The 24,543-nt window shown below is 47.0% G+C and overlaps 1 protein-coding gene across 5 annotated transcripts in view; it reads right to left on the reverse strand.

The window, feature by feature from the left end:
• RALGAPA1 (Ral GTPase activating protein catalytic subunit alpha 1) overlaps positions 1-24,543 on the reverse strand; it is a 223,614-nt gene that overhangs the window by 71,074 nt on the left and 127,997 nt on the right. For all 5 annotated transcript variants that reach the window (XM_019488741.2, XM_019488740.2, XM_006258745.4 and 2 more), the window contains 4 exons: positions 4,439-4,549; positions 4,123-4,191; positions 1,877-2,008; positions 904-1,087 (listed from right to left, as the gene is read on the reverse strand). In XM_019488741.2, the coding sequence (XP_019344286.1) occupies positions 904-1,087; positions 1,877-2,008; positions 4,123-4,191; positions 4,439-4,549 (496 nt within the window). The remainder of the gene's footprint in view (positions 1-903; positions 1,088-1,876; positions 2,009-4,122; positions 4,192-4,438; positions 4,550-24,543) is intronic.

Raw genomic sequence — 24,543 nt, forward strand, 5'->3', positions numbered from 1 at the left:
TACTGAGCTTATTAGGGGACAGCTCTATGTTTAGAATTCTTTGGCCAAAAAAGTACTTGAGGATGATGAAGCATGCCTTAGACAAGGGCACAATGATTAGTCATTTTCTCCACATAAAAAACAGCACGTAGTCAGTACAGACCACAAAATCACCTGCTGTTAGCACACAGCTGCTACAAAGAGGTTCTGCATTTATCTGGTACCTAATACCTTTAAGGAAGCCTAAATGGAACAACTTAATATGGAGGGAGAATAGCACTACACAGAGTTTCTGGTATCAATATTAAGCTCATCTTTTTCAATTTTCTTTCCATTTAAGCCATCTGATATTTGTTAGATAAATTTGATAAGAAAGATGTCATTACTTTAAATCTCAGTTTCTTCTATTTACTGTCATTATTTCAGAAGAAAATGTTCTTAATTCCTGACTCTGTAAAGGTCTGAAGTAGACTATATAAAATTGTTTCTTTTATGATGCAACTTTGTTTTACATTTTAAAAACCTATAGACACAAAACAAATCATGATAAATTTCATTCAGTTTTAACTAGAGAAAGCTTTCTAAAAAAAAAATTCTTAAGAAAAGGAACGAAAGTGTGAGAGAAGTAACCTTATGTAGTTAAAAAGAAAAAAGAATTACTCATGTTTGCATGTTCTCTGCCACATGGAAAAAGGAGGATCCATATAAAACAGATTTGTATGTTGTTGAGTATCTACATATTTCAATTAAACAAGTTGCAATTCCTCAAAATTATGCTATTTTATTCTATACTGATGAATGCTACCTATTTTCTAGAATCATATTGAACATAATTGAAAGTTCATGCTTTAGACAACCACTTCAGTACTGGACATCAAGAGACATTCTCTTTTAAACAGAACCTATGAAGGCAACCTGACATACCTTCTGTGACTGGCTGAAGTTTAGAAGACCGTTCTGAGTCTGGAGAATGTAGTGGTTCTGGTTCTTTCAGACTTTCTAAAGGCATAAAAGGATCATAATCCATAGATGCCAAATCAGAAAAACTTAGAGGAAAATACTTTGGGGTGCCAAAACATTGAGCTCCATAGACACATCCATGCAGAACCTAAGACAAAAACATGAATTCAAGATGAAAATATATAAAACACCCTCCTACCTAATAAATAAGATAATTTAGCTTTATTTGCATGTTGATTAACTTGTTACAAATATAAAACCTACCAACAAGCCATGAAACTCATTAAACATGGTATAGTTTTAGAAAATGTATATTCATGAAACTGAATTCCTGTAGGAAGGGAAAGTTACTAAAAACAGGAGCCTATATAGCCTATATAAATGGGAATGTGGTAAAAAATTAATATAGTTAAAATGTGGTTAAAAATTGATATAGTGTCTGTATTTCAAGGTTAAGCTGCTTAGGGCAAAATAAATGTATGCACTTAAGAGCACTAGGCATAAGTCAGCATTAAGCAAATTAAGAAAGCAATGTTAAGTTAAAACACTTACTCTATAAAGCCTACTTCTAGCCTGCATACACTGTTTTATACTTTTGGTCTTTATCAGTACTTTGGTGAGAAACAGACAACACAATGTTTTATTATTTTCACTATCTCCCAATTTCATAGCATTGACTTTCTTGCACATATTAATATTTTTAAAATAATTTCTTTAGTTTTGCCTCCTATTTACAGAGTGAATTGTTTCAAATACATTCAAAACTAAATAGTTCTAAGTAAAATGTACAAGAACTAATGCAGAAGCAGTCCAAATGATTGCCACAGAATTAGAATCAGATCAAGAGAAGGGTTCTGCCTTCACGTCCCCTAATTATCATTTTCAAGTATAAAAGTTGCCATTGGAACAAAAATGAAAAATATTAAAGGATAAGTACCTTGAATATACAATGCAGAACAGATTTTTCAGTCTTATCATTTTCATCTGTAGTGTGAACAGGTTGCAGTAAGGTCTTTAAAGGCAAGGCCATTATCCAGTCCAACAAACAGAGTAGTAAAGATACTACCAGCTGTAACAAACACATTTTTAGTTACAAATTACTTAAAACAGCAGCCGGCTACTTTGCATTTACTACTGTAGTTTGTTTTTCTGCTTTATTCTTATTTACCAATTTAATCTCAGTGGTATTCATCATTACTCTGTAATATCTGGATGAGATGGTAGGTTTATATAGCACAATACAATGATACTAGCCTGGGTCCCAGAAGGAGTATACCCATATCAGCGTGGCACTTTACTCTTGCTAAACAGACGTTGTATATTGCTGAGCTGATTTGGCTATATTGCTTAGATCTATGGCTGCCTCAGGTAATTTTATATCTAACACTGTCCTATTCACACACACCTTACATGTCCAAACTCCATGTTGTCTCAGCTTTCAGTGCTAAGGCCTCTGCTGCTGCTCCTCCTCACCCCTCCAATGGAAGGTGGGCGAGTAGATCTTATGCTTAAATGGATATATTTATATGATCTTGTAAAGTTAATTTGAAACAAATTATAAAAAATTGCAGCCAACACTGTATAAACAAGGCTTAGGGTCAATATAAAGAAAACAAAGGCTCATGCAAAATTGAACTATCTGAATTTCCTTTGCTACTTTATAAATGATATAAATTGTTTTTAATGTGCTAATATCACTATACAGCTATTGAAAAGATATCCATTGAAGCGGTATCGAAATGCCATTCTATATTGCAAACTATTCAGTCTATGAAAGATTTAGCTCCCTCTAGTGGCCACTTTCACAAAGACCATAGTACAACACAGAAAGTTTCACAAACACTGATACTATTAATGGAATAAAAACACTGTAACCACTTTAAACACTGATTACAAAACCCAAACCCATATTAAACATATTTATAATTTACATAACTGCAAGAAGTGGGCAGTCAGAAATAAAGAGTTCAGATAACCAGAAACAAGATTCTTTAAATCAATTAAAAATGCATCAGTCTTTAGCACAAAATGACGAGCCCCCCTGACTAAGGAGCTCCTTAAGCTAATTTTTTAAACATCTTATTACCAAACATATAACTGTAATATGAATTTCATGCAATACATACTAACATTGCTCCACAAAAGTACCATGCAAAAAATAGATTTCATTTCAGTAGTTTTATTTTGTCATCATCATAATCTTTTATATCCATATTTAGAGGAAACTATTTTAAATACATATTAGAACAGTATTTCTGTATCTAGAAAAGCAACTTTGTGACATCTGAATCGCATAAAATGGCAACAAAATGACCTGCAATAAGTTATGGAGGAATCTTCCACATGAGAACTATCTGCAAGTGGCAAGCTGGTGGAGGTGGTGCTCTGTTGTCTTCTGTGGCAGCTACTGACCGATATCCAGCATAAAGGAGGGAGGTAATACCTCATAGTACAAACTGAGATGCAGTGGAACAGAGCTCCTCTATGCCTGATTGTCTTTTAGGGTGCCTGTAGACATGCAGAGAGGCTGCTCCAATGTGCTGCAGTTACAGTGCGTCAGAGCAGACTCAATCATTTGATGAGCTTTAGTTCAAGTGCCCCCACTGCCATTTTGAAACACAGGGACACTGATACACACGATACAGAGGCTGCTGGAGATGTGCTAATCAGCACAATCCAGCAGACTCGAGACTGCTCTGACACGCTGTAATTACACGTGCCCCTGGAGCACATGTAAAAATGACCTTAAAGTCAAGTCAGTTGGACCTTATGCCAATGGAAGAAGTTAAGAGCAGCTCCTTGCTGCTCCACCTTCAATCAGGGCCAAAAGGCCAAGGGTAAGCCACCTGCAACAGGCTACTGTGAGTGAAGATGCTAATTTCAAAATGGATGCTGCTTCCAGTTATCCCCAATACAAATGAAGCCAAATTGTCCTCAGGGAGAATGGTAACTGACTATGCTGTCAGGAGGCAGGAAGGAGCACCATGACTGAAAGACGGAATAGCTAAAGGAAGCCTACTGCTCCATTTCTATTGAAAAAATGGCAGTAACTTTGAAAGGAAGGCAGTTCTTCATGGAAATTCTCTGTTTTAGGCAATGCACTGCAGTCTTGATTATACAACTATGACTTGACATCTCCATAACTAGTAACTCTGGCATATTAAAAGCATAATAAATTATTACCCTCTTGTCCTGTTCATAAGAAGAAGCTTCTGTCCCAGGCAGAAGGTGAGTAATAGTTGCTACCAGAATCTGTGGACAATAAACAATGATTTCCTTTATAATTACTATTTTAAAGTTATTTTTTAAAACTTAAAATATTTGAGTCAACAGGTAAATGTAATGTCTGGCAAAAACCTAACACACTGAAAACTATAAAACAAAAGTTCTCATAGAAGTAACTAATTTGCTACTTCAGATTTCAAATGTATGATTTCCTAAAGTCATCATTAAAATGCCAGAAAAGCTCAAATAGTTTTATTTTTTTTTAATTACTTACTTGAATAATTTTCAAAGGTAAATCAGCTTGGTATGCTTGAAGCCTGTGTACATAATGAATCAGCATGCTGAGCATATTGCAGGCAACGTGCGCTACTGTTTTATTTGGAAACTATGTAAAAGAGAAAGGAAGAAGCAGTAATTAGTTTATGACTGGCTGGATTTCAAAGTATGATATACCATATGTTGGACAAAAATACTCATTATTAGTTTTGCAGATGCAGCTCCTTAAAGGACTGTTTAGGTAACCTATGGAATTAATCTATTACTTTATAACTTAGTGATCTTTAATTTACTATGAATTACTTTCTAGTTAAAAACAAAATCACTCAGCTTCCTTGGAAAGGAAAAAATGGTTTGATTTAGTACAGGGGTGTTGGGGAGGGGAAAATCCCTCAACTTTACGCACAAATTGTGTAGTACTTCTCACAAAACCACAAGAAAGAATTTACATCACTATTATCAAGATTAACAGCTAACACAAAAGGCTTAGATAACTTCAGAGTTCCTAGTCAACAACAGAAGCACATGGCATGCGACAGCCAGAACCAGAGGGATTAATAATCAATAATATGTGCTTCTTGGAGGCATTTGGTATTTTGCCTAAATAGGTAATATTAGTTAACATAAGCTTGTAAGTTTGTAAACTGCAAATACAACTTGTCTGTCATAAGTTTAACCAAAATGATAAATGAACCGTTCATGGAACTGACTGGGCCCCATAGGCAAAGCTGTAGCTGTGAGATTAGCTGGCTTAACGGTTTTTTGCTCAGGGTTCAGCCTTAGCGATAAAAACTGGATCTAACTGCTAGGCACACCCAAACACATTCCAGGAAAGCATATCCCAAGAAAGCATATTCAATTGAAGCCTAAAAGGGGTTGGGATTTAGGCGGAGCGATGTCAATTTCAAACCTAAAGGTGCTGCATCATAATTTGCTTATTGGATAAACCTGAGTCTGGGTAGTAACCTTTTATGATAATTTTAACACCTTTCAATCCCATAGGGTAACAGCTATAGGGCAATATTGCGAGTGGCCCTGAGGCCAACAGATTAACATAAGACTAGGTATAAAAACACATACATCAGGTAACCAGCAGGAAGGAGGGAACAGAATGGTCATTTCTGTCCCACGCCTGGACCCCTGACTCCCGGTGTGAGTGAGGATTGGATCCTGAGCAAGGGACCTTCCCCAGGAATCCCTCTGACAGTGTTGATCATCAGGGATGCCTGCCTTCGCTGGAATCACTAGGCACGCACCTGGCATTGAGGGACTATCGATAAGTTGCCAACTCATGTCTGTCTATTCGTTGTTTTGAATAGCCCTCGCAGTGCCCAGTTGGCCTGCGACAGATTGATCTATCTATCTGTTATTATTATCTGTTGTTATTATTTACTATTAGCTCTTTTATACTGCCGTATCTGTTTATCGCATTTATCTTTCCATTAACTGTTGCGTGTGTGTAACCTATACTAAATTTGCCTTTATTCCGCTCCCAGCTTTGCCTCCTCGATCTGAAACTGAATCAAACAGCCCAGTTGGCCTGTGATAAAACTGATACACTCACAGTGCCCAGCTGGCCTGTGACAATGGCAGTAGCTGTGACTTTTAAGACACTCGGCCAGTATTGAGGGGGAAATGATAAATAAGCCAAATAATTGCCCGCCCTGCATTAAACACAGCAAGGTTTAAAATGGAATGCTGGGATAGTATAAGGGATGAAAAGAGAAGGGGAGAGGAGGAGAGGCAATTACTTATCAGTAACTAGAGTTTTTCAAAAACTACTGTCAAAGTAAACATTCTTGACTAGTTAGTATGTCTAATGCCCTTGGCTTTTGCCTGGAAACACTTTTTCAAAGGCAGGACCTGTAGAGTACACTGCAACCCCACCTTTCCTTGTGGTCCCTGGCTGAGGGAATAAAGTGTGGTGGTGCACATTCTTCTCTTTAGCTTCCTCTCAGTTGTGCTCTTAACTGTATCCAACTCCAAGAAGAGGAGAACAGGGCAGGATTCAAATGTGCATGTGGAAATGAATCTTGAAATACTCTTGTTACTGGTAAGAAACTTCCTTTCTTAAAGTATTTATCTACACACACATTCCTGACAAGTGGACAACTCCGAAGCAGTGCCCACACATACATGACTGTTGATCTTGAAGTCCCTTGTGCAAACAGTGACTGGAGAACTACCTTGCTAAATGCTAAAGTTCAAGAGGCTTCCATTATTGCATAATATTTGGCAAACATATGGACAGAGACTAAAGTCACTGCCTTACAGATATAATCTAGGAGACATCATAAAAGGAGACAGGGCTGAATGAACCTAAGTGGTGTTCTTAAAGCAGGGGCAAGATGCAGCCCACCAGGCCATTCTATCCAGCCCACAGGGCCCCTAAGAAATTTAGAAAATTAATATTTATCTGCCCCTAGCTGCCTGTCATGCAGCCCTCAATGGCTTGCCAAAACTCAGTAAGCAGCCCTCCACCCAAAATTGCCTGTCCCTGCCTTAAAGTTACTTTGTCTGGATATAAAGTAGCATAAGGGGAATTTGTCACTGGGGCTTAGAGTTCACTCACTTGTCTACCAAAGAGTCACCAGGAAAGCTGCTTTCATGGGCAAATGGACTAAGTCACATGAAGCTATGGGCTCAAACAGCCAACAAAAATTGTTTATGGGGTAGGTAAGACTTCCCCACTGATGCATCTTATCGGGACACCTTTGAGGTAGACTCCCTTCATGAAAATTAAGGAGGATTTCTGCAGGATGACTAACATTCCTAGGGAGCCTAATCAACACTTGAAGACTATCAAAAACCTGAGCTGCTGAAGATTCTATACAGACGGGAGTAGACTGAGACTTAGCTGAGTAGCTTCCACTCAAAGACCTTTGGGGCTTTAACAAATGAAAGAAGGGGACTCTGATGGACCTTGGAGAGGTCCGTCTCCACAGTAAAACATGGATAACACCTGTGAGCAGGGATTACAGATACACAAGATACATAGATAAAAAAGTGTCCTGTAGGTTAAGAGGTGTGAGCTAGTCCTCCTGCCAGAGTGATGGTATACTTGCGAAGGGCGCTATCATAAACTTGAGCTCATAAATGCACAGGTTTTGCTTTCTGAGGTCTAGGAACATAACACCCCTCTGTCCTTTGGAACCAGAAAACAGCTGCTGTAGAACCCTTTAGAAATAAACTCCTTCCTTTTGCTCTGGAGGACTCTCTACCAGTGGAGTCCCCCAAGGCTCAGTGCTCGGGCTGGTACTTTTTAATATCTTCATTAATGACCTGGATTCGGGCATCAGATGCGGACTGGCAAAGTTCGTGGATGATACTAAACTATGGGAGAAGGTGGTCATATGCTGGAGGACAGGCTGGGGATACAGGCTGACCTGGACATGCTTGCAAAGCGGGCAGACTTAAACCTGATGGCATCCAACATAGAGAAATGCAGGGTACTCTACCTTGGGAGAAAAAAACAGCATCATACATAGAGGCTTGATGGTGCTATGCTCACTAGCACCACAACTGAAAGGGACTTGGGGGTCTTGAGAACATGAGCCCCCAATGTGATACTGTGGCCGGCAGAGCAAACCAAACTCTGGTATGCATCCACTGATGCATCTTGAGCAAAAACAGGGATGTCATCCTCCTGCTTTACTCAGCCTTAGTGATGCTGCAGCTGGAGTACTGTGCCCAGTGTTGGGCCCCCACTTCAGGAGGGATGTGAATAAGCTTGAGAGAGTCCAGAGGAGAGCCACCTGTATAATCAAAGGCCAAGAGAGCAAGCCTTACGAGGAGAGGCTGAGGGACATGGAACTTCAGCCTGGTGAAGAGAAGGCTCAGGGGAGACTTGGTGGCTGCCTATAAGTATATAAGGGGGGTGGTGCATCAGGATCTGGGAGAACAGTTGTTCACCAGGGCTCCCCAAGGGATAACTAGGTCTAATGGCCACAAACTTTTAAAAGGCCGATTCAGACTTAATATAAGGAAAAACTTCTTTACAGTCCGAGTGTGCAAGGTCTGGAACAGACTCCCCCAGAGGTGGTGCAAGCACCTACACTGGACTCATTTAAGAGGCATTTGGATGTTTATCTTCCTGGGATCATCTGATCCCTGCAGACTTCCTGCTTCTGGCAAGGGGGCTAGCCTCGATCTCATGAGGTCCCTACCAGCCTCTAATGTCTATGAAATCTATGAAGGCAAAGGGGTGAACTAGATGCAATAGCTGTCAAGCTGAATAGAAATATTTCTGAAAAGGGAGAGGAGGCAACCACTAATTACACCTTTGGATCACACCATCAAATGTCCTGCTGCATGGCTCAGATCTCGTGGACATTAAGTCAAGACCTAGAAGACAGTTTAAATTTGTAAAGCCTGTAATGCTCTTTTATGGGCTCTGAAGGGCAAAAGGTGTCCTGATAGTAAAGACTGGAGCACTCTGCTGTGGTTGATAATACCCCAGGAATGGAGGGAATCTCTCTGCTTATACTTGGAATTCCCACGGCCAGAGGGAATACTGGGGTGAACCAACAAAGGCCACTGACTAGGAGCAACTAGACTTTTTGTTTAAGAGCTTATCTGTAAGCAGAGAGTGATTAGAGCTCAAGTGGGTGCTGGAAAATGAGCTTACTGACAAGGCCATCAGTGCCAGAAAGCCTGTATCAAAAGAGCCCATGACAGAGGCAGGGACAATGAAAAGGGTACTAGCTGAGGGTGCTAGTTCAGCGCAAGGGTTCAAGGTACACCCAGAGGCCTTGGCTCCAGGGAAGTTACAATGCTGGGGAGACATGCCCTTGGGCACAGAGATGTTGATGATGGTAGAGTAAAGGGGAGTGAAGGGGACTGGTACCTGCGCAGTATGCTGGGTCCAATATTCAGTGTTTGGACCTAGATCAATCAATCCTCATTTGCGGACAACCAGGGACGAGTAGAACATGGTAAGCTTCAATGAGATCCCAAGTGGGCCATAATGTGTCTTGGCTCTTGTACCATGGAAGCTAGGACCTCCTAAAGCTTGACCACCTGGGTAGGCTGGCAAGCTTCAGGGGCAGGCTGAAGTTCAATGGAACCATGAGTTGGCTGTGAAATGTCACATCTTCACTGGGGAAGTGAAAGCTGGAGCTGCTTGCTGGAAATCTACGTAAGGAAAAGGTCTTGAGCTGAACCTCAACCAAGCCAGGGTCAAGGATGACACCTGACACTACAGCAAAGTGCTGTCAGTGGCATCTTGGTAACCAGGGAAACCAGAAGAACCAGTGTCTGACAAAATCATAGATTTCCTGAAAAGGAAAAGTTTTAGCTGGTGTAGCAGGGCACTAAGATGTGCCTGCTCCTTTAAGGCTGAAGTAGCCTGGCCAAGGAGCTTTGCAGGCTAAACAGAGCTGCACAGCTGCAGGTTGCCTGGGCAACAGCCTAATGGGGTAATTGGGCAGCACCTGCAGGCATCAGACAATTGGAAGGAAGCAGGGTTTCGGGGCATATGCCCAGGGCTGGAGCTAACAGAATCACTCTTCCTCTGGCAACTGCCAGGGGAAGGAGCTCCTGCATGAGGGACTTACCCAAGACCTGGTGCTGCCTGCTTTACTACCCAAGTGCAGCAAGACTCCAGGAGCCTCCCAGGTACCTTGGCTAGGTGGGCATGTTGTCCTAAGGGTGGAAATTTGCCCCCTTAAAGGGGCAGAGCGCTGTTATCATTGCTAGTGTTTAAGTTACAGCCTAGGGGCTTATGCTTATGTTACTGTTTGCACCAGTGGCTTGTGGCGGCTGAGACTATATGTGAGGTGGAGGCCTCATTAGTGCTGAGAGGGGGTACACAATAGAGCAGAGAACACAGTGCCAGAGGGGCACAGCTACAGGGGTGCAGCTACAGGGGCACAGCAAGCCTGGCGCCAGAGAGGCGCACAGAGGTGAGGCACAGAGAGACAGGCGCCAGAGAAAGAAATTGCAGAGACAGGCGTCAGACAGCCTAGGGCCAGAGGGGCATGGAGATACAGGGGCCAGAGGGCACAGTGCCTGCGGACCACACAGAGGTGATATGAGTAGTATAACACCTGCGAGGCATGGGACACAGAAAAGGGGAGGTTGGAGCCATGTAGTTATGCCCTGGGCATTAGGGCATTGAAAAGGCAGCCTCTCACCTAGATATAACTTTTTCATTACTTCAAAAGCGTGGCAGGTGAGTCAGGTGGGCAGACTATCCTAGACAGGTGGGTGGGCCGACATTGAGATCTGCCCCAGAGCAGGCCCCCTTGTCACAACTAGGTTTCACTTTCCTTTTAGGCCTAGGATTTGAAGGATCAGTGGAGTCCCGCAGGGTTTGGTCCTTGGACCCGTGTTATTTAATATCTTTGTCAGCGATTTGGATGAGGGTGTGGAGAGCATCCTCTCCAAGTTCACAGATGATACTAAGTTATGGGGCAAAGTTAACACCGGAGGGCAGGGAGCAGATACAGGTTGACCTGGACAGGTTGGATCAATGGGCGGAACAAAATAGGATGCAATTCAACAAAGATAAATGTAAGGTTCTCCACCTAGAAAGGAGGAATCCCCAGCACACCTATAGGTTGGGGGATGACCTCCTCAGTAGCTCAGCGGCTGAGAAGGATCTTGGAGTCATAGTTGACTTCAAGACGAACATGAGCCAGCAGTGTAATGAGGCCATCAACAAGGCCAATCGCACCTTGTCGTGTATTAGCAGGTATGTGACCAACAGATCAAGGGAGGTGATGCTCCTCCTCTATGAGGCATTGGTCAGGCCACAGTTGGAGTACTGTGTCCAGTTTTGGGTGCCGCACTTCAAGAGGGACATGGAGAATCTGGAGAGGGTTCAGAGGAGGGCCACTCACATGATTAGTGGCCTCCATGAAAGACCCTACAAGGGGAGGTTGAGCGATCTGGATCTCTTCAGCCTTCACAAGAGATGTCTAAGGGGAGACCCTGTAGCTGTCTATAAGTTTATCAAGAGAGGACAACAAGGAATTGGAGCTGCGCTATTTACCAGAGCACCCCTGGGAGTAACTAGGAATAATGGGTGCAAACTAGTGGAGAGTAAATTTAGGTTAGATATAAGGAAGACATTTTTTACAGTAAGGGCAGCCAGAATCTGGAATGGGCTTCCAAGAGAGGTAGTACTATCACCTAACCTGGAGGTCTTCAAGAGGAGGCTTGACAGTCACCTGGCTGGGGTCATCTGCCCTCGGTCCTCTTTCCTGCCAGGGGCAGGGGGTCGGACACGATGATCTTTTGTGGTCCCTTCCGACTCAACAATCTATGAATCTAGATGGTGCACTTATCAGGAATGGGATGCCTTGTCCAGGCAAAACAGGCACTGCAAATATCCACTTGAGGCTGGCATTGCTCCATCAGAAGAGGGTAACCCCCAAAGTTGAGAGGGGGACATGACAGATCTGCATATGGTCCCAAACAAGAAAGGAAGAGGAAAAGGCAACAATAAAAAAAAAAAGAAAAAAAGAAGAAGGGGTAGGACAGCAAGGCTTGGCTCAAAGTCTATGAATTATACATAGTCCCTACAACATGTAAGGGAAAAGATAACAAAAAAAAAGCAGGTGTAACGAAAAAAAAAGTAATAAATAACTAAAGCTAAGTTGTCAAAGGAAAACTGCTGCAGTTGTGGCCCAGCTCCAGTGTGAGACGCATGGGTGTAAGCCCATCATGCCCCGTGAGCTTTTACCTCCAGCCGACCTTCTGGCAGGCCCCTGACCTGACCCTTAGTGCGAGCTGGGAGGTAACTGGGCCCGCGGTAGGAGGGTAGTAGGCAGTGGGAGCAGCTGAGTGGAGTTGAAGAGGGTCACACCCCACCATGGCTCCTACTTAGGCCAGCCCCCTATGGAGCCTCACAAACAGGCATGCTCTGGGCCAGGCGCATGAGTTAGTGTACTGAGTTCATGCAGGAGGGGTTATCAGTAGGCACTTTTACTTTTACATGCCCCCTGGAGGTGTCACATGGCACACCCCGTGCCTGTGGTGCTCCCAAAAAGCTGAAGCCCCTCATGCCGAAGGATAGTCATAAGGCACCAGATCTAAGGTGAAGGGGATGAGGGACCAACCCTCCCCGCCTCCAGGTAAGACCCAAGGACTCTCCTGGCCAATCAGAAGCCCAGAAGGCCAGGAGATACCATTGTAGACAACTACAAAAGGAGTACTTCCAAGGGAAAGGGGAGGGACTTCCAGTGGCAAAGGTCAGGGGGCGGGACTACTGGTCCCAGGATGGTGACCAGGGGGTGGGACACCTGTCAAGGGGCAGGGCTACCCTTGCAGCCCTCGACAGCTCACCCAAACCCATTGTGGCCCTCTAGCCAAAATAATTGCCTGTCCCTGACCTAAACCCATACTGAGATTCCAGGAGGAGCTCTCCAGCAAATGGAAGGAGATGGTTCAGGAGGGTTCTCGCAATGATCTTTCTTGTGACAGACAGCAGGGTGATCCCTCTGTTGTTTCCACAGTTGGACTTGTCTCCTTGAAGATTCTGACAACCATGGCGTCCCTGAGGTTATCTGGGATTTCCTCATCGTTCCAGATCCTTAAGATGAGGGCATGAAGATGTGATGTGAGCACCTCTCCTCCCTGTTTTAAGATTTCAGTGGGATTTTAAGATTTCCATCCACTCCAGATGCCTTGTTCTTTATCTGCTTGATGGCTTTCTTCACCTTGTCAAGGGTTGGAGGGATTCCAAGATCATCTCTGACTGGGTGTTGTGGGATGGAGTTGAGAACACTCATCAACAGCAGTGTCTCAGCTGAGAAGGTCTTAAAAATGTTCCTTCCAACATGCACTGATGGCTTCCCTTTCCTTGATCAGGTCTCCTCCATCCTTAGGTCTCAAGGGGGTTGGCCCCTGAGTGCTCAAACCATAGATGGCTTTGGTGGCACTGAAAAAGCCATGCGTATCATGGATGTCAGCCAGGTGTTGAATTTCCTTAGCCTTGTCTTCCCACCATTTGTTGTTCATATTGCGCATCTGCCTCTGCTTTGGCTTGCTGGATATTCAATTTTTTTTTGCTTGGAGTTGGTGTAATTTTGCCAAGCACAAAAGGCCTTGTGATTGTGATTGATCAACTCTTACATCTCCCGGTCACTCATAAAACCACTCTTGATGTTTCCTGGTAGAGATTCCAAGCATCTCTTCACAGGTGCTGATGACAGTGGCCTTGAGGGCAGCCCACATGCTGCTGACATTTTCCCATTGTTGTTGATTAGAATTCACCAGTTTTTCATTGAGGCACTGGTGGAAGAGGTCTCGCTTGCTTGGCTCCTTGAGTCTTTTAACATTGGCCTTCCATCAGCATTGCTTCTGCTGCAGTTTGGGAGCCAGTTTGAATATATCACTAACTCATCTGCTTGGTTACCAGTCCAGCAATCATCAGCTCCTAGCATAGCTCAGGTGATGCGGACATATTTGCAGTCCTAGGCAAAGATGATGACATAGTCCATTAGGTGCTAAAACTTCAAGTGTGGGTGTTGCCATGATGTCTTGTGCCTGTTTTTCTGGCGGAACAGGGTGTTGATGATGGCGAGTCCATATTCTGTATATTTGGTCAAGAGGGGGATGCCAGTGGAGTTGACCTTTCCTATTCCTTCCTTGCCGATCGTTCCACTGCAGAGGTTAGAGTTCCTTCCAACTCTGGCATTGAAATTACCAAGAAGAATAAGTCTGCCTTCCTCTGGAACATCAGAAAGGACTTGATCAAGGTTGGCACAGAATTCCTCCTTGGTTTCATCAGTGGCATCAAGAGTCAGGGCATATGCATTGATGACAGTGGCAAATTGACTCCCCACCAGTTTAAGATGGAGAGTTAATGAGGTACTCATTAATTCTGATAGGGACCTCACTGAGTTGGTTTTGGAGTTCATTTTTAATAGCAAAGCCAACTCCATGTAGTTGGCATTCTCTTTCCCGCTTACCCTTGCAGAAGAAGGTATAGCTGCCTCCATGTTCTTTGAGCTGCCCATCTCCTGCTTACCAGGTCTCACTCAGTGTAGCTACATTGATGTTGTGTTGTCTGAGATCTTGGGCCACAATTGCAGTGTGGTGCTCTGGGTGTTTGTTATTAGGGTTGTCTATGAGGGTTCTGATGTTCCAGGTCCTGAAAACAACGGTGCGTCTTCATTGATATTTTCGAAACAGTAAAGGTGACCCTACTGGATACAGTTATTCAGTCACAAAGAAATACAGGATACTGTATTAGACAGGCTATGTTTAGGGCACCTTTTTTAGTGTCCTCCCCCTGTGGGGTGGGCAGAACACATCCTGAAGAGGGGCTGCTCAGTCAGAGTTACGGCTGCTGAATCACACTCCTGTCTCATCCAAATGCTAGATGACCTTCTTGTAACTGCTGCCTTCATGCCAGTTCATGACTAGGAGCTTCCAGATCTCACAATCCTGCTCCCGTTGCCATTAGTTGGTTTCCAAAGAGTTTGAGAAATGTGCTGGCATGCAAGACGCCTGTACATGACTTCTTTTATTGTGGAGAAGCTGCTGCACATCAGCTTCCACACGGCTCTTGACACAAAGGGATGTTGATACAAGTGGCAAGGAGCTAACCTTTCCTGAAGGTCGTTCTACTATCTGCCAACTGTGGAAGTGCTGGGTAGCAATACAGCTGTGCCCCACAGCAGGTCACTAATAAACGGAGGCCAGGACACTAATAAAAGACTTCCCAGACATCTTTACAGTTAAACCTAGGAGGATCCACTTAAATGCTCACCATATTCGGGGGCCCGCATCCGGGACATTGCGGAGAGGATCCCAAAGCTCCTCCAACCCACAGACCACTATCCCATGCTCCTTATTCATGTGGGCACCAATGATACGGCTCAGAGGGCTCCCAGCCGGGTCATGAGGCACTACAGGGATTTGGGAGCAGGGCTAAAGGGTCTGGGGGCACAGGTGGTGTTAACGTCGATCCTCCCAGTCTCAGGCTATGGGCTGAGGAGGGAGAGGAGGATCCACATGGTCAACCAAAGACTGCAGTGCTGGTGTCATCGGGAAGGCTTTGGCTTTCATGACCACAGCCCGCTCTTTGGCGAGAGAGGCAACGAGCTGCTGGGAAGAGATGGCCTCCACCTCTCTCCCCTAGGGAGGAGGCTCTTCTCAGCCAGACTGGCTGACCTACTCCACCAGGCTTTAAACTAAGCCTGCTGGGGGACGGGAGGACTACCGCCACTGCTGGCCTGCTGAGCAATCCTTGCAAAGCCAGCGGGTCAAGGCACTTAAGGGAGCCCACTCCTGCCCCAGCCCTGGTAAAATCTGTGGGCAAGGAAGGAGCCCCCCAGGGGACACTTGCCTGCCTATACACAAATGCCAGGAGCTTGGGGAATAAGCAGGAGGAGCTCATCCTCCTGCTCAATGCAAATAATTATGATGTCATAGGGATAACGGAGACCTGGTGGGACTCCACCCATGACTGGACCACGAGTATAGATGGCTATACCCTGTACAGGAGAGATCATGTAGATAAAAGGGGCGGGGGTGTAGCTCTCTATGTTAAGGAAAGCTACATGTCCCTGCAAGCCGATATTGGCGACCAGGGTGGATGACTGGAGACCCTCTGGGTTAAAATCCGTGGGGAACACGGCACAGGGGACACAATGGTGGGAGTCTACTACAGACCTCCCACCCAAAGTCCTGAGCTTGACCAGGAGTTTGCCCACGAACTGGCTGAAGCAGCATGCTCCAGGACCATGGTTGTCATGGGTGACTTCAATTACCTGGACATCTCGTGGGAGGATCACTCAGTAAAATCTGAGCGGTCGCAAAGCTTCCTCTCGTGCGTGGATGACCTCTACCTGACTCAAGAAGTCTATGGGCCAATGAGAGGCAAAGCACTGCTTGACCTGGTACTGGCTACTGGGGATGACCTAGTCGGGGACCTAGTGATCGATGGGAAGCTGGGTGACACCGACCACGAACTGATCACCTTCACCATCCGCCGAAAAGCTGGCAAGTCAGTCAGCAACATGGAAGTCCTTGGCTTCAGGAAAGCCGACTTTGACAAGCTCAGGAGGCTTGTCAGTGACGCCCTAAGGGACCATGACCACAGGGAGAGGGGAGTTCAAGAAGAGTGGTTGCTCCTCAAGGGAGCGATCCTCAATGCACAAACTAAGTCTATTCCATCTTGGAGGAAAGGCAGCGAGAGGGCACAGCAGCCCCCCTGGCTCTCCAGGGACCTAACAGACCTCCTGAGGCTAAAAAGAAAGGCCTACAAAGGATGGAGGATGGGAGTCACCTCCAAGGAGGATTATTCTGCACTGGTCCGCTCCTGTAGGGAGCATACCAGGAAAGCCAAGGCTGCAACTGAACTCCAACTAGCTTTGAGCATCAAGGACAATAAAAAGTCCTTTTTCAGACATGTGGGGAGCCGGAGGAAAAGCAGGGGCAATGTTGGACCCCTGCTGAACCAGATGGGGCAACTGACAACTGACGCCCAGGAAAAAGCCAACCTATTAAATAGGTACTTTGCGTCAGTCTTTCATCAGTCCCATGGGACGCCCATGCCCACTACGGGACAGGGAAGTCCGGGTGAGGGTGATCCCCTGCCCTCCATTAATGCTGACTTCGTGAAGGAACATCTTGAGAAGCTGGATACCTTCAAGTCTGCCGGCCCTGACAATCTTCACCCCAGGGTACTCAAGGAGCTGGCGAGCATCATGGCCCAGCCTCTAGCACGGATCTTTGAAAACTCTTGGCGCTCTGGTGTAGTGCCCGAAGACTGGAAGGCGGCCAACGTGGTGCCTATCTTCAAGAAAGGAAGGAAAGTGGATCCGGCTAACTATAGGCCCATCAGCCTGACTTCTATCCCGGGGAAGATCTTAGAAGAGTTTATTAAAGAGGCCATCCTTAATGGACTGGCCGACGCCAACATCTTAAGGGATAGCCAGCACGGGTTTGTTGCGGGTAGGTCTTGCTTGACCAATCTCATTTCCTTCTACGACCAGGTGACCTATCACCTGGACAAGGGAGAAGAGATTGATGTCATATATCTTGACTTCAAAAAAGCCTTCGATCTGGTTTCCCATGATCACCTCTTGGAGAAACTGGCCAATTGTCGCCTTGGGTCCTCCATGATCCACTGGCTGGAAAATTGGCTCCGGGGTCGGACCCAGAGGGTAGTAATTGATGGAAGTCACTCATCATGGTGTCCTGTGACCAGTGGGGTCCCCCAAGGCTCTGTCCTTGGACCCATACTGTTCAACATCTTCATTAATGATGTGGACACTGGAGTCAGAAGTGGACTGGCCAAGTTCGCCGATGACACCAAACTTTGGGGCAAAGCATCCACACCAGAAGACAGGCGGGTGATCCAGGCTGACCTGGACAGGCTCAGCAAGTGGGCAGACGAGAATCTGATGGTGTTCAATGCCGATAAATACAAGGTTCTCCACCTTGGGAAGAAAAACCCGCAGCATCCTTATAGGCTCGGCAGTGCTAGGTTGGCTAGCACTATGGAAGAAAGAGACTTGGGGGTCATCATTGACCACAAGATGAACATGAGCCTGCAGTGCGATGCTGCGGCTAGTAAAGCGACCAAAACGCTGGCTTGCATCCATAGATGCTTCTCAAGCAAATCCCGGGACATCATTCTCCCCTTGTACTCGGCCTTGGTGAGGCCGCAGCTGGAGTACTGCGTCCAGTTCTGGGCTCCACAATTCAAAAAGGATGTGCAGAAACTTGAGAGAGTCCAGAGAAGAGCCACGCGCGTGATCAGAGGTCAGGGAAGCAGACCCTATGATGACAGGTTGAGAGCCCTGGGACTCTTCAGCCTGGAAAAGTGCAGGCTCAGGGGTGATCTGATAGCCACCTATAAGTTTAGCAGGGGTGACCACCAGTATCTGGGGGAACGTTTGTTCACCAGAGCGCCCCAAGGGACGACGACTAGGTCGAATGGTCATAAACTACTACAAGACCGTTTCAGGCTGGACATAAGGAAGAATTTCTTTACTGTCCGAGCCCCCAAGGTCTGGAACAGCCTGCCACCGGAGGTGGTTCAAGCGCCTACATTGAACACCTTCAAGAGCAAACAGGATGCTTATCTTGCTGGGATCCTATGACCCCAGCTGACTTCCTGCCCTTTGGGCAGGGGGCTGGACTAGATGATCTTCCAAGGTCCCTTCCAGCCCTAATGTCTATGAAATCTATGAAATACTGTTGAAGACTGGATGCCCAATACAGAAGAGGCTCTCCAGGATTCCTGACTGGTTGTGGGAGACTCTGAGAAAGGAAATATAAAGCATGCTGGAGATGGTGGGTGATTGAAGAATCCACCAGCAAGTGGGCTAGCCCCACTGTTTTAGTGCCTGGACTGGACAGAGGTGCATGGGGAGCCCCTGTGGCTGGAAGATCATAGCAGCTGCAGTCTCCCAGGTTTAGGGGTGCACATGCCCCCCCCCCACAGGGAACTTTAATCATCTGATGGGTTCTCAGCCCCAGGGGCCCCTGGCCACACATTTAATTAATGGCATAATAGGAAGCAGCTACCAACTTATTGCACACGTTTGGTGGAATAACTTTGTAGCTTTTATCATGCCATTAATTGATTAAACATGTGCCTGGGTGACCACTTGAGGCATGATTAACTGGCTAATCATACCTTAAGTTTAACGTGTAGATGGGGCCAGCTGTAACTATCAATTTAATCTTATTTCTTCATGTCCTAGGGAAGCGGGGACACCGGGAGACCCCCGTGGCGGCAAAGGGTCCCACTTACCTCCTGCAGGGCCGGAGGAGCCAAAAGGAGTCCACGCGCTGGCGCGGGCCATCAGCCAAGCATTTATCCGGCTGCGGCTGAGCGGCGGGGGCGGGGCACCCCGGCTGGGAGAGACAAAAGGCGGTCCCGCCAAGACAACTGGGCAGCTGAGAGGAGAAAGCTGGAGCGTGGAGCCCCAGCAGGTGGGGAAGCAGCCGCCACCCGCCGAGGGTGGGACGGAGGAGGAAACTGACAAGGACGGCTGCGAGCGGTGCAGCGGCGCAGCCGGGAGCAGCACGTGGAGGGGAAGAACCAGCTCCGTGAGGTGGGGCACAGCTGGTGGGGAAGCCGGCAGCGGAGCCGGTGGCAGGGCCGGCAGCAGTACCCAGGAAGGGGCTGGCTGGGCCCCGTACTGCGGAGCCGACGGTGAGGGTAACTGCGACGTCACCAGTAGGGGCAGTGAAGAGGCCAGCGGCACCCCGGAGAGGGAGGGGCCAAGTCGGCGGCTCTGCTGGAGGTACGCCCGGCCCGAGGACTGCTGTTGACGGCCAGACGTTTGAGGCAAGAGGGAGGCAAGGTGAGGACGGAGTAGAGGCCAGAATAGGAAGACCCTAAGGTGGCGAATGGCCAGGGTGTAGGGGAGGACAGAGCCCCGAGATTGCCCGCGGAGGAACACGTCAGCATCGAGAGATGCCCCAAGCGAAGACCCCCCACTGAAGATGTCATCAAAGTTGTGGCAGGCGAGTTTTGGGGTCCCCCTTGATACCAATCGGGGTAAACTTCGGGGCGCATCAGCAAAGCCCGGGTGGGCGAGATCTGGGGCCCAGGCGAAAGCGGTGCGTGATCTCCTGGTCGAGCGGCGGCGGGTACACTCCAATTTATCAAAATTGTGGAATAATTTAATCTTATTCATAGTAACATTTACTGTTTGTTTGCACATTTTAATACAGGAATTTATAACACCTGCATAGTAAGTAGAAATAAAGGAGGCCATAGGCGGTTACACTATATTTCTATTTATGTCAGTTTCACATTAGCAAATTTTGTGGATGCTCTTTTCTCTCCCATCTTGAGGACTGGTATAAAGTATCTATAAAAGTGTCATAATATGAAAGATTCATAAATGCATAGTTCTGTGTCATGGTCAAACCAATCACCTCTAGCTTGGTAAGTAACCAATACCTTAGCCCAGAATGGGTTATTTTTGTTATAAAAATTATAAATGGATACTAATTAATTCCTAGTCTAAGTTAACATTACCACTGCTGTGTATACACTATTGAACAGAAAGGGTAGATGCCAAAATGCACGATTGTAACTCAAGTATACTAGCATTTTTACAAATCCAGTCAGGTATCTCTGCCTAAATACATCCAGTAGGTTAGGTTCCCTCCACCCCAAAAAAAATAAATTGTGAAGATACTGCAGTCTGTCTTTATCTACATTTAAGTCAAGTTACATTGGAGTTATAGCCACAATGGTCCAATTAATATGCAAGCAGCAAGGTTTTTTGGTAATACAGGTCAGTCGCAACATACGCACATTTAACTTGTGTGAATTCAACTATACGCGGGGTGGGGGAGGGACTTGAGCTTGCACGCAGCACTGCCGCTTACCTGCAGGCCCGTTATGGTAATGACGGCCACTGCCTCCAAAACCTCCTGCTGTTGCCATGGAGCCATGCCCGGAGCTGTGTGGCTGGCCACCGGGCGGCAGCAGCAGTGTGGTGGGGGCCGGGTGGCACGCAGCCAACCCCACCAGCACCCCGTGCTGTGCCGCTGGCCGCACAGCTCTAAGCACGGCGCCGTGTGCAAACTCGAGCCCTGTCCCCCCTTCCACCCCGCGTATAGTCAACGATTTTTGCATTACGTGATTTTTGCTTTATGCGCTGACTTCAGCACCTAACCCCTGCATAAGATGCGACTGACCTGTATCTTTTATTGAACTAACTGTATACTTGGGAGAGGTTTTTTTTTTGCAGTTGCCCTTTACTTGATTTGAAGCTACTTCTAACAACTTCGTTGTTTCACAGGTTTATTGCCTTCTTCCCCTTCTCTGAATGATTGTTTAATTTACATACTGGAGTTAAAAAAAAAAAAGAAAGATATTGTTCTACTTGGCATTCAGCTAAGGCTGTATCTATTTTCCCAAACTTTTGCTGGGACATTTTGTGCCCCCAAATTTGTCTAACATCTCTCCTAGCTATACAGCTGGTCCAATAAGATATGAAACAAAACTTGTTTCTCTCATTTACCCATGTTAATAATCTCCGCATAAAGGATTCTTATCAGTCATCCTAACTCCACAATAACATCTTTTAATTTTACTTAAAAAAATATTTTTGTCTTGATTTGTGTGCATTTACGTTGTGTATATATAGAGGTGATTGCATAATAGCTCAAAATGAAGTCTTACTCTTTTATATTGCAAGGGAGTGTGGAGAGGTGGGGGGGATATGGGTAGGTATGGGGTTTGTGGGGGGCTGTAGATGTGTGTGGATATGTATATAGGGTTTGGGGGAGGGTATGGGGTACGTGTGAATGTGGGTGGGATTGAGAGATTTGTCAGGGGATGTGTTTGGGTGGGTATGGAGTTTGTGGAGGGCTGTGGGGTGTGTGGAGGGGAAGGCTGGCTAGGGGTGTATGTGGAGTGTGCGTTGGGGGGTATGAGTGTATGTGGGATGGGATGTGTGCATGTAGTAGTGAGCGGGGCTCCCCTCGGAGGCACGTGAGTGTGTGTGTGTGTGTGTGTGTGTGTGTGTGTGTGTGTGTGCGCGCGCGCACATGCATGTGGGGAGGGGTGGGGGGTTTGTGGCAGAATGTAGGGGAGGGTGTGGGTAGTGCAGTGTTTGTGGGCTGTATGGTTGTGTGTGGGGGTGTGGTTGTGGGGTTTGCAGGGGAGAGTTTGTGGGTATGGTGAAGTGTGCATGCGCCCCTTGAGGGAGACAAGCACCGGCAACAGCCAGGAGATGGAGCGCCTTGGGGTGCCTCCCTGTCATTTGCAGCCTGCCCCATGCCTGCTGCAGACTCATCCTAGCAAAAGCCAACTAGCTAGAACCCATGTGTACAGCCCCAACCCCAACCCACTCTGTGCCTGCTTTGCACTGCCCACCAGGGGTGTGTCCTGCTGCCCCCTGGGAATATAGTGGGGCTGGGTGGTTCCACAGCTGGGCTGCCTTCCTAGGCAGCCCAGGCAATGGCTCCTTCTGGCTGCTGCTGGCAGTGGCCCCAGCCCCGTGGTACTGGCAGGGACCCATGCGCACAACTGTAACCCAGCCTGCCCCGCCTCTGCTCCAGATTCACCTGGCTCAGGCTGAGCAGTAGCAGCAGTGGCAGCTGCCAGGCACAAACTCTTCCTTAGCATGGGGGAAAAGCAGACCTTCCCACTCGCCACTGCCAGGCCCTTCTTGCTGCAGCTTCCCAGAGCCCATACAAGGCTGCCCTGCATCTACTCTACACTGCCACTGCTGTCTGGCTGGGCAGACTGGAGGCAGCAGTGATGGTGGTGGAGATGCAGGGCAGCCTGGTGCGGGCTCCCAGTAGCTGCAGCAGGAAGGACCCGGAAACGTCAAGGGGGAAGGGCTGCTTTTCCCCTATGCTGAGGAACAGTTTCTGCCCAGCAGTCGCTTCTGTTGGGTGGGTGAGTCTGGAGCAGGTGCAAGGTGGACCGGGCCAGGCTGAGCACACGGGTCCCTGCTGGTATCATGGGGCTGGAGCTAGTGGTGGTGGCAGCCAGGAGCCACCGCCACTTGGGCTGCCTAGAAAGGGAATCCAGCCACAGAGCTACCCCAGGCCTGCTGTGTGTCCAGGGGGTGGTAGAACGCGCCATAGGTGGGCAGTGCCTGGGCCAGGTGGGACTGAGGGACCTGCCATGGGCCAGACAAAGCCCCTCCATGGGCTAGATCCCTAAAATTTAGGGCATCAAAAGGCACAATTGACATGACCTTCACAGCTCATTGGCTACAGGAAAAATGTCAGGAAAAACATAAGCCTCTCTACATTCCCATTCACTCTGACCAGCTGCCTGTAGATATGAGCAAATACTAAGTCTTGTCTCTGGTTCCGAAAAATGTCAGTTCGCTCATCTGATGAGCACTCCCTTCTAATCAGGGGGGTTCTTTCCAGAGGAGCCTGCATCCTCAACATTTTCCTCAGGTCCACTGAGCTTACGCTGGATCCCGACTCCCTTTCTGGGCCTCCTACCCGGCCCCTTTTCTGCTGCAAAGCCTTCCCTCTGTATCCTCCAACATTCTTGGTATGGGAGGGGTCAGGGCCCCAAGATTCCGGGATCAAAGGGGAATATGTCCCTGAGTTTGTCCAGGAGAGGAGCTTGTGGTTCCTGATCCAATCTACTCTTTGCCATTACACACAGCAGCCTGGTAGGTCCCAGTCCTGACATACTACCACTGGGTGGGAAAGATGGTGGGCCATGCTGCTGTCAACTTAGCTTTCTGAGCCTCCATCATAAACTGCACCTGGGTGATAGGATAAGGCCAGATATCCCCATGTATACAGGTCACATAGATGCATTCAGGAACTCAACATTGAGCAGAATCCACCAACTGTTTTAGCACAAAGGTTTGGGCTGAGCCTGACTCCATGAGACCCAAAACTTGGACATCTTCTATTTGTATGTTCTCCTGGGACTTCAGAGAACACAGAATGAACATAACTATAATCCACGAGAAGGCAATCTCTGCACCACTGCCCAGGCTCTCCACATGAAAAACAGACAGAGGGCTCCCCTGGCCTCTGATCTATTACTGCCTCCTGGTGGTGAACCTCTCCTACCTCTAGTTCCATGGCCCAAGCTTGCTGAGTTCACCCCTGCCATCTTGTGGAGCAAGGCTATGCTACAGGGCCAGGTGTCTGGTCTCCCTTCCAGGGCTAATGTACAATTCCTGCCTTTCCTCATTTGAGGCTTATAGTCTGGTGGGACTGCTCCTTTTGCCCAGCTACAGTATTCCACATTCCAGTTCAGCCTCTAAAAAATCCTTATCAAGGCATATTGCCTCTTTTAGGTCCATAATACAGTGTCTATAGACCTGTTCCTAGACCCCCACCAACAGGATTTGCCAAAATTGTTCTGATGTCACCAGTTCCACCATTATCTAAGCTGAGTTAGTCTCTGGTTTCAACCACTGGTTGTAAAAATCCACTGCCCACGGCGGAGAGTTGACATCAAATGGTTCTGCTTGGAATTGCTGCCTGTATGCCTCTGCTATGAGCTCCACCCAGTCCAAAATGGGCAACTTCAGGGTGTCATAGGTGTATGTGGCGTTGGCTCCCAGGCCCAGATAAGCAGCCTGAGCCTCCCTAGTTAGGTAGGGATCTAACTTAACAGCCCAGAGATCATGAGGCTAGTGATATGCCTTAGCCACCTGTTGAAATGTCTCTAGAAAAGCT

The sequence above is a fragment of the Alligator mississippiensis genome, chromosome 2 (genome assembly GCF_030867095.1).
Source record: "Alligator mississippiensis isolate rAllMis1 chromosome 2, rAllMis1, whole genome shotgun sequence".
Classification (NCBI taxonomy): Eukaryota; Metazoa; Chordata; order Crocodylia; family Alligatoridae; genus Alligator; species Alligator mississippiensis.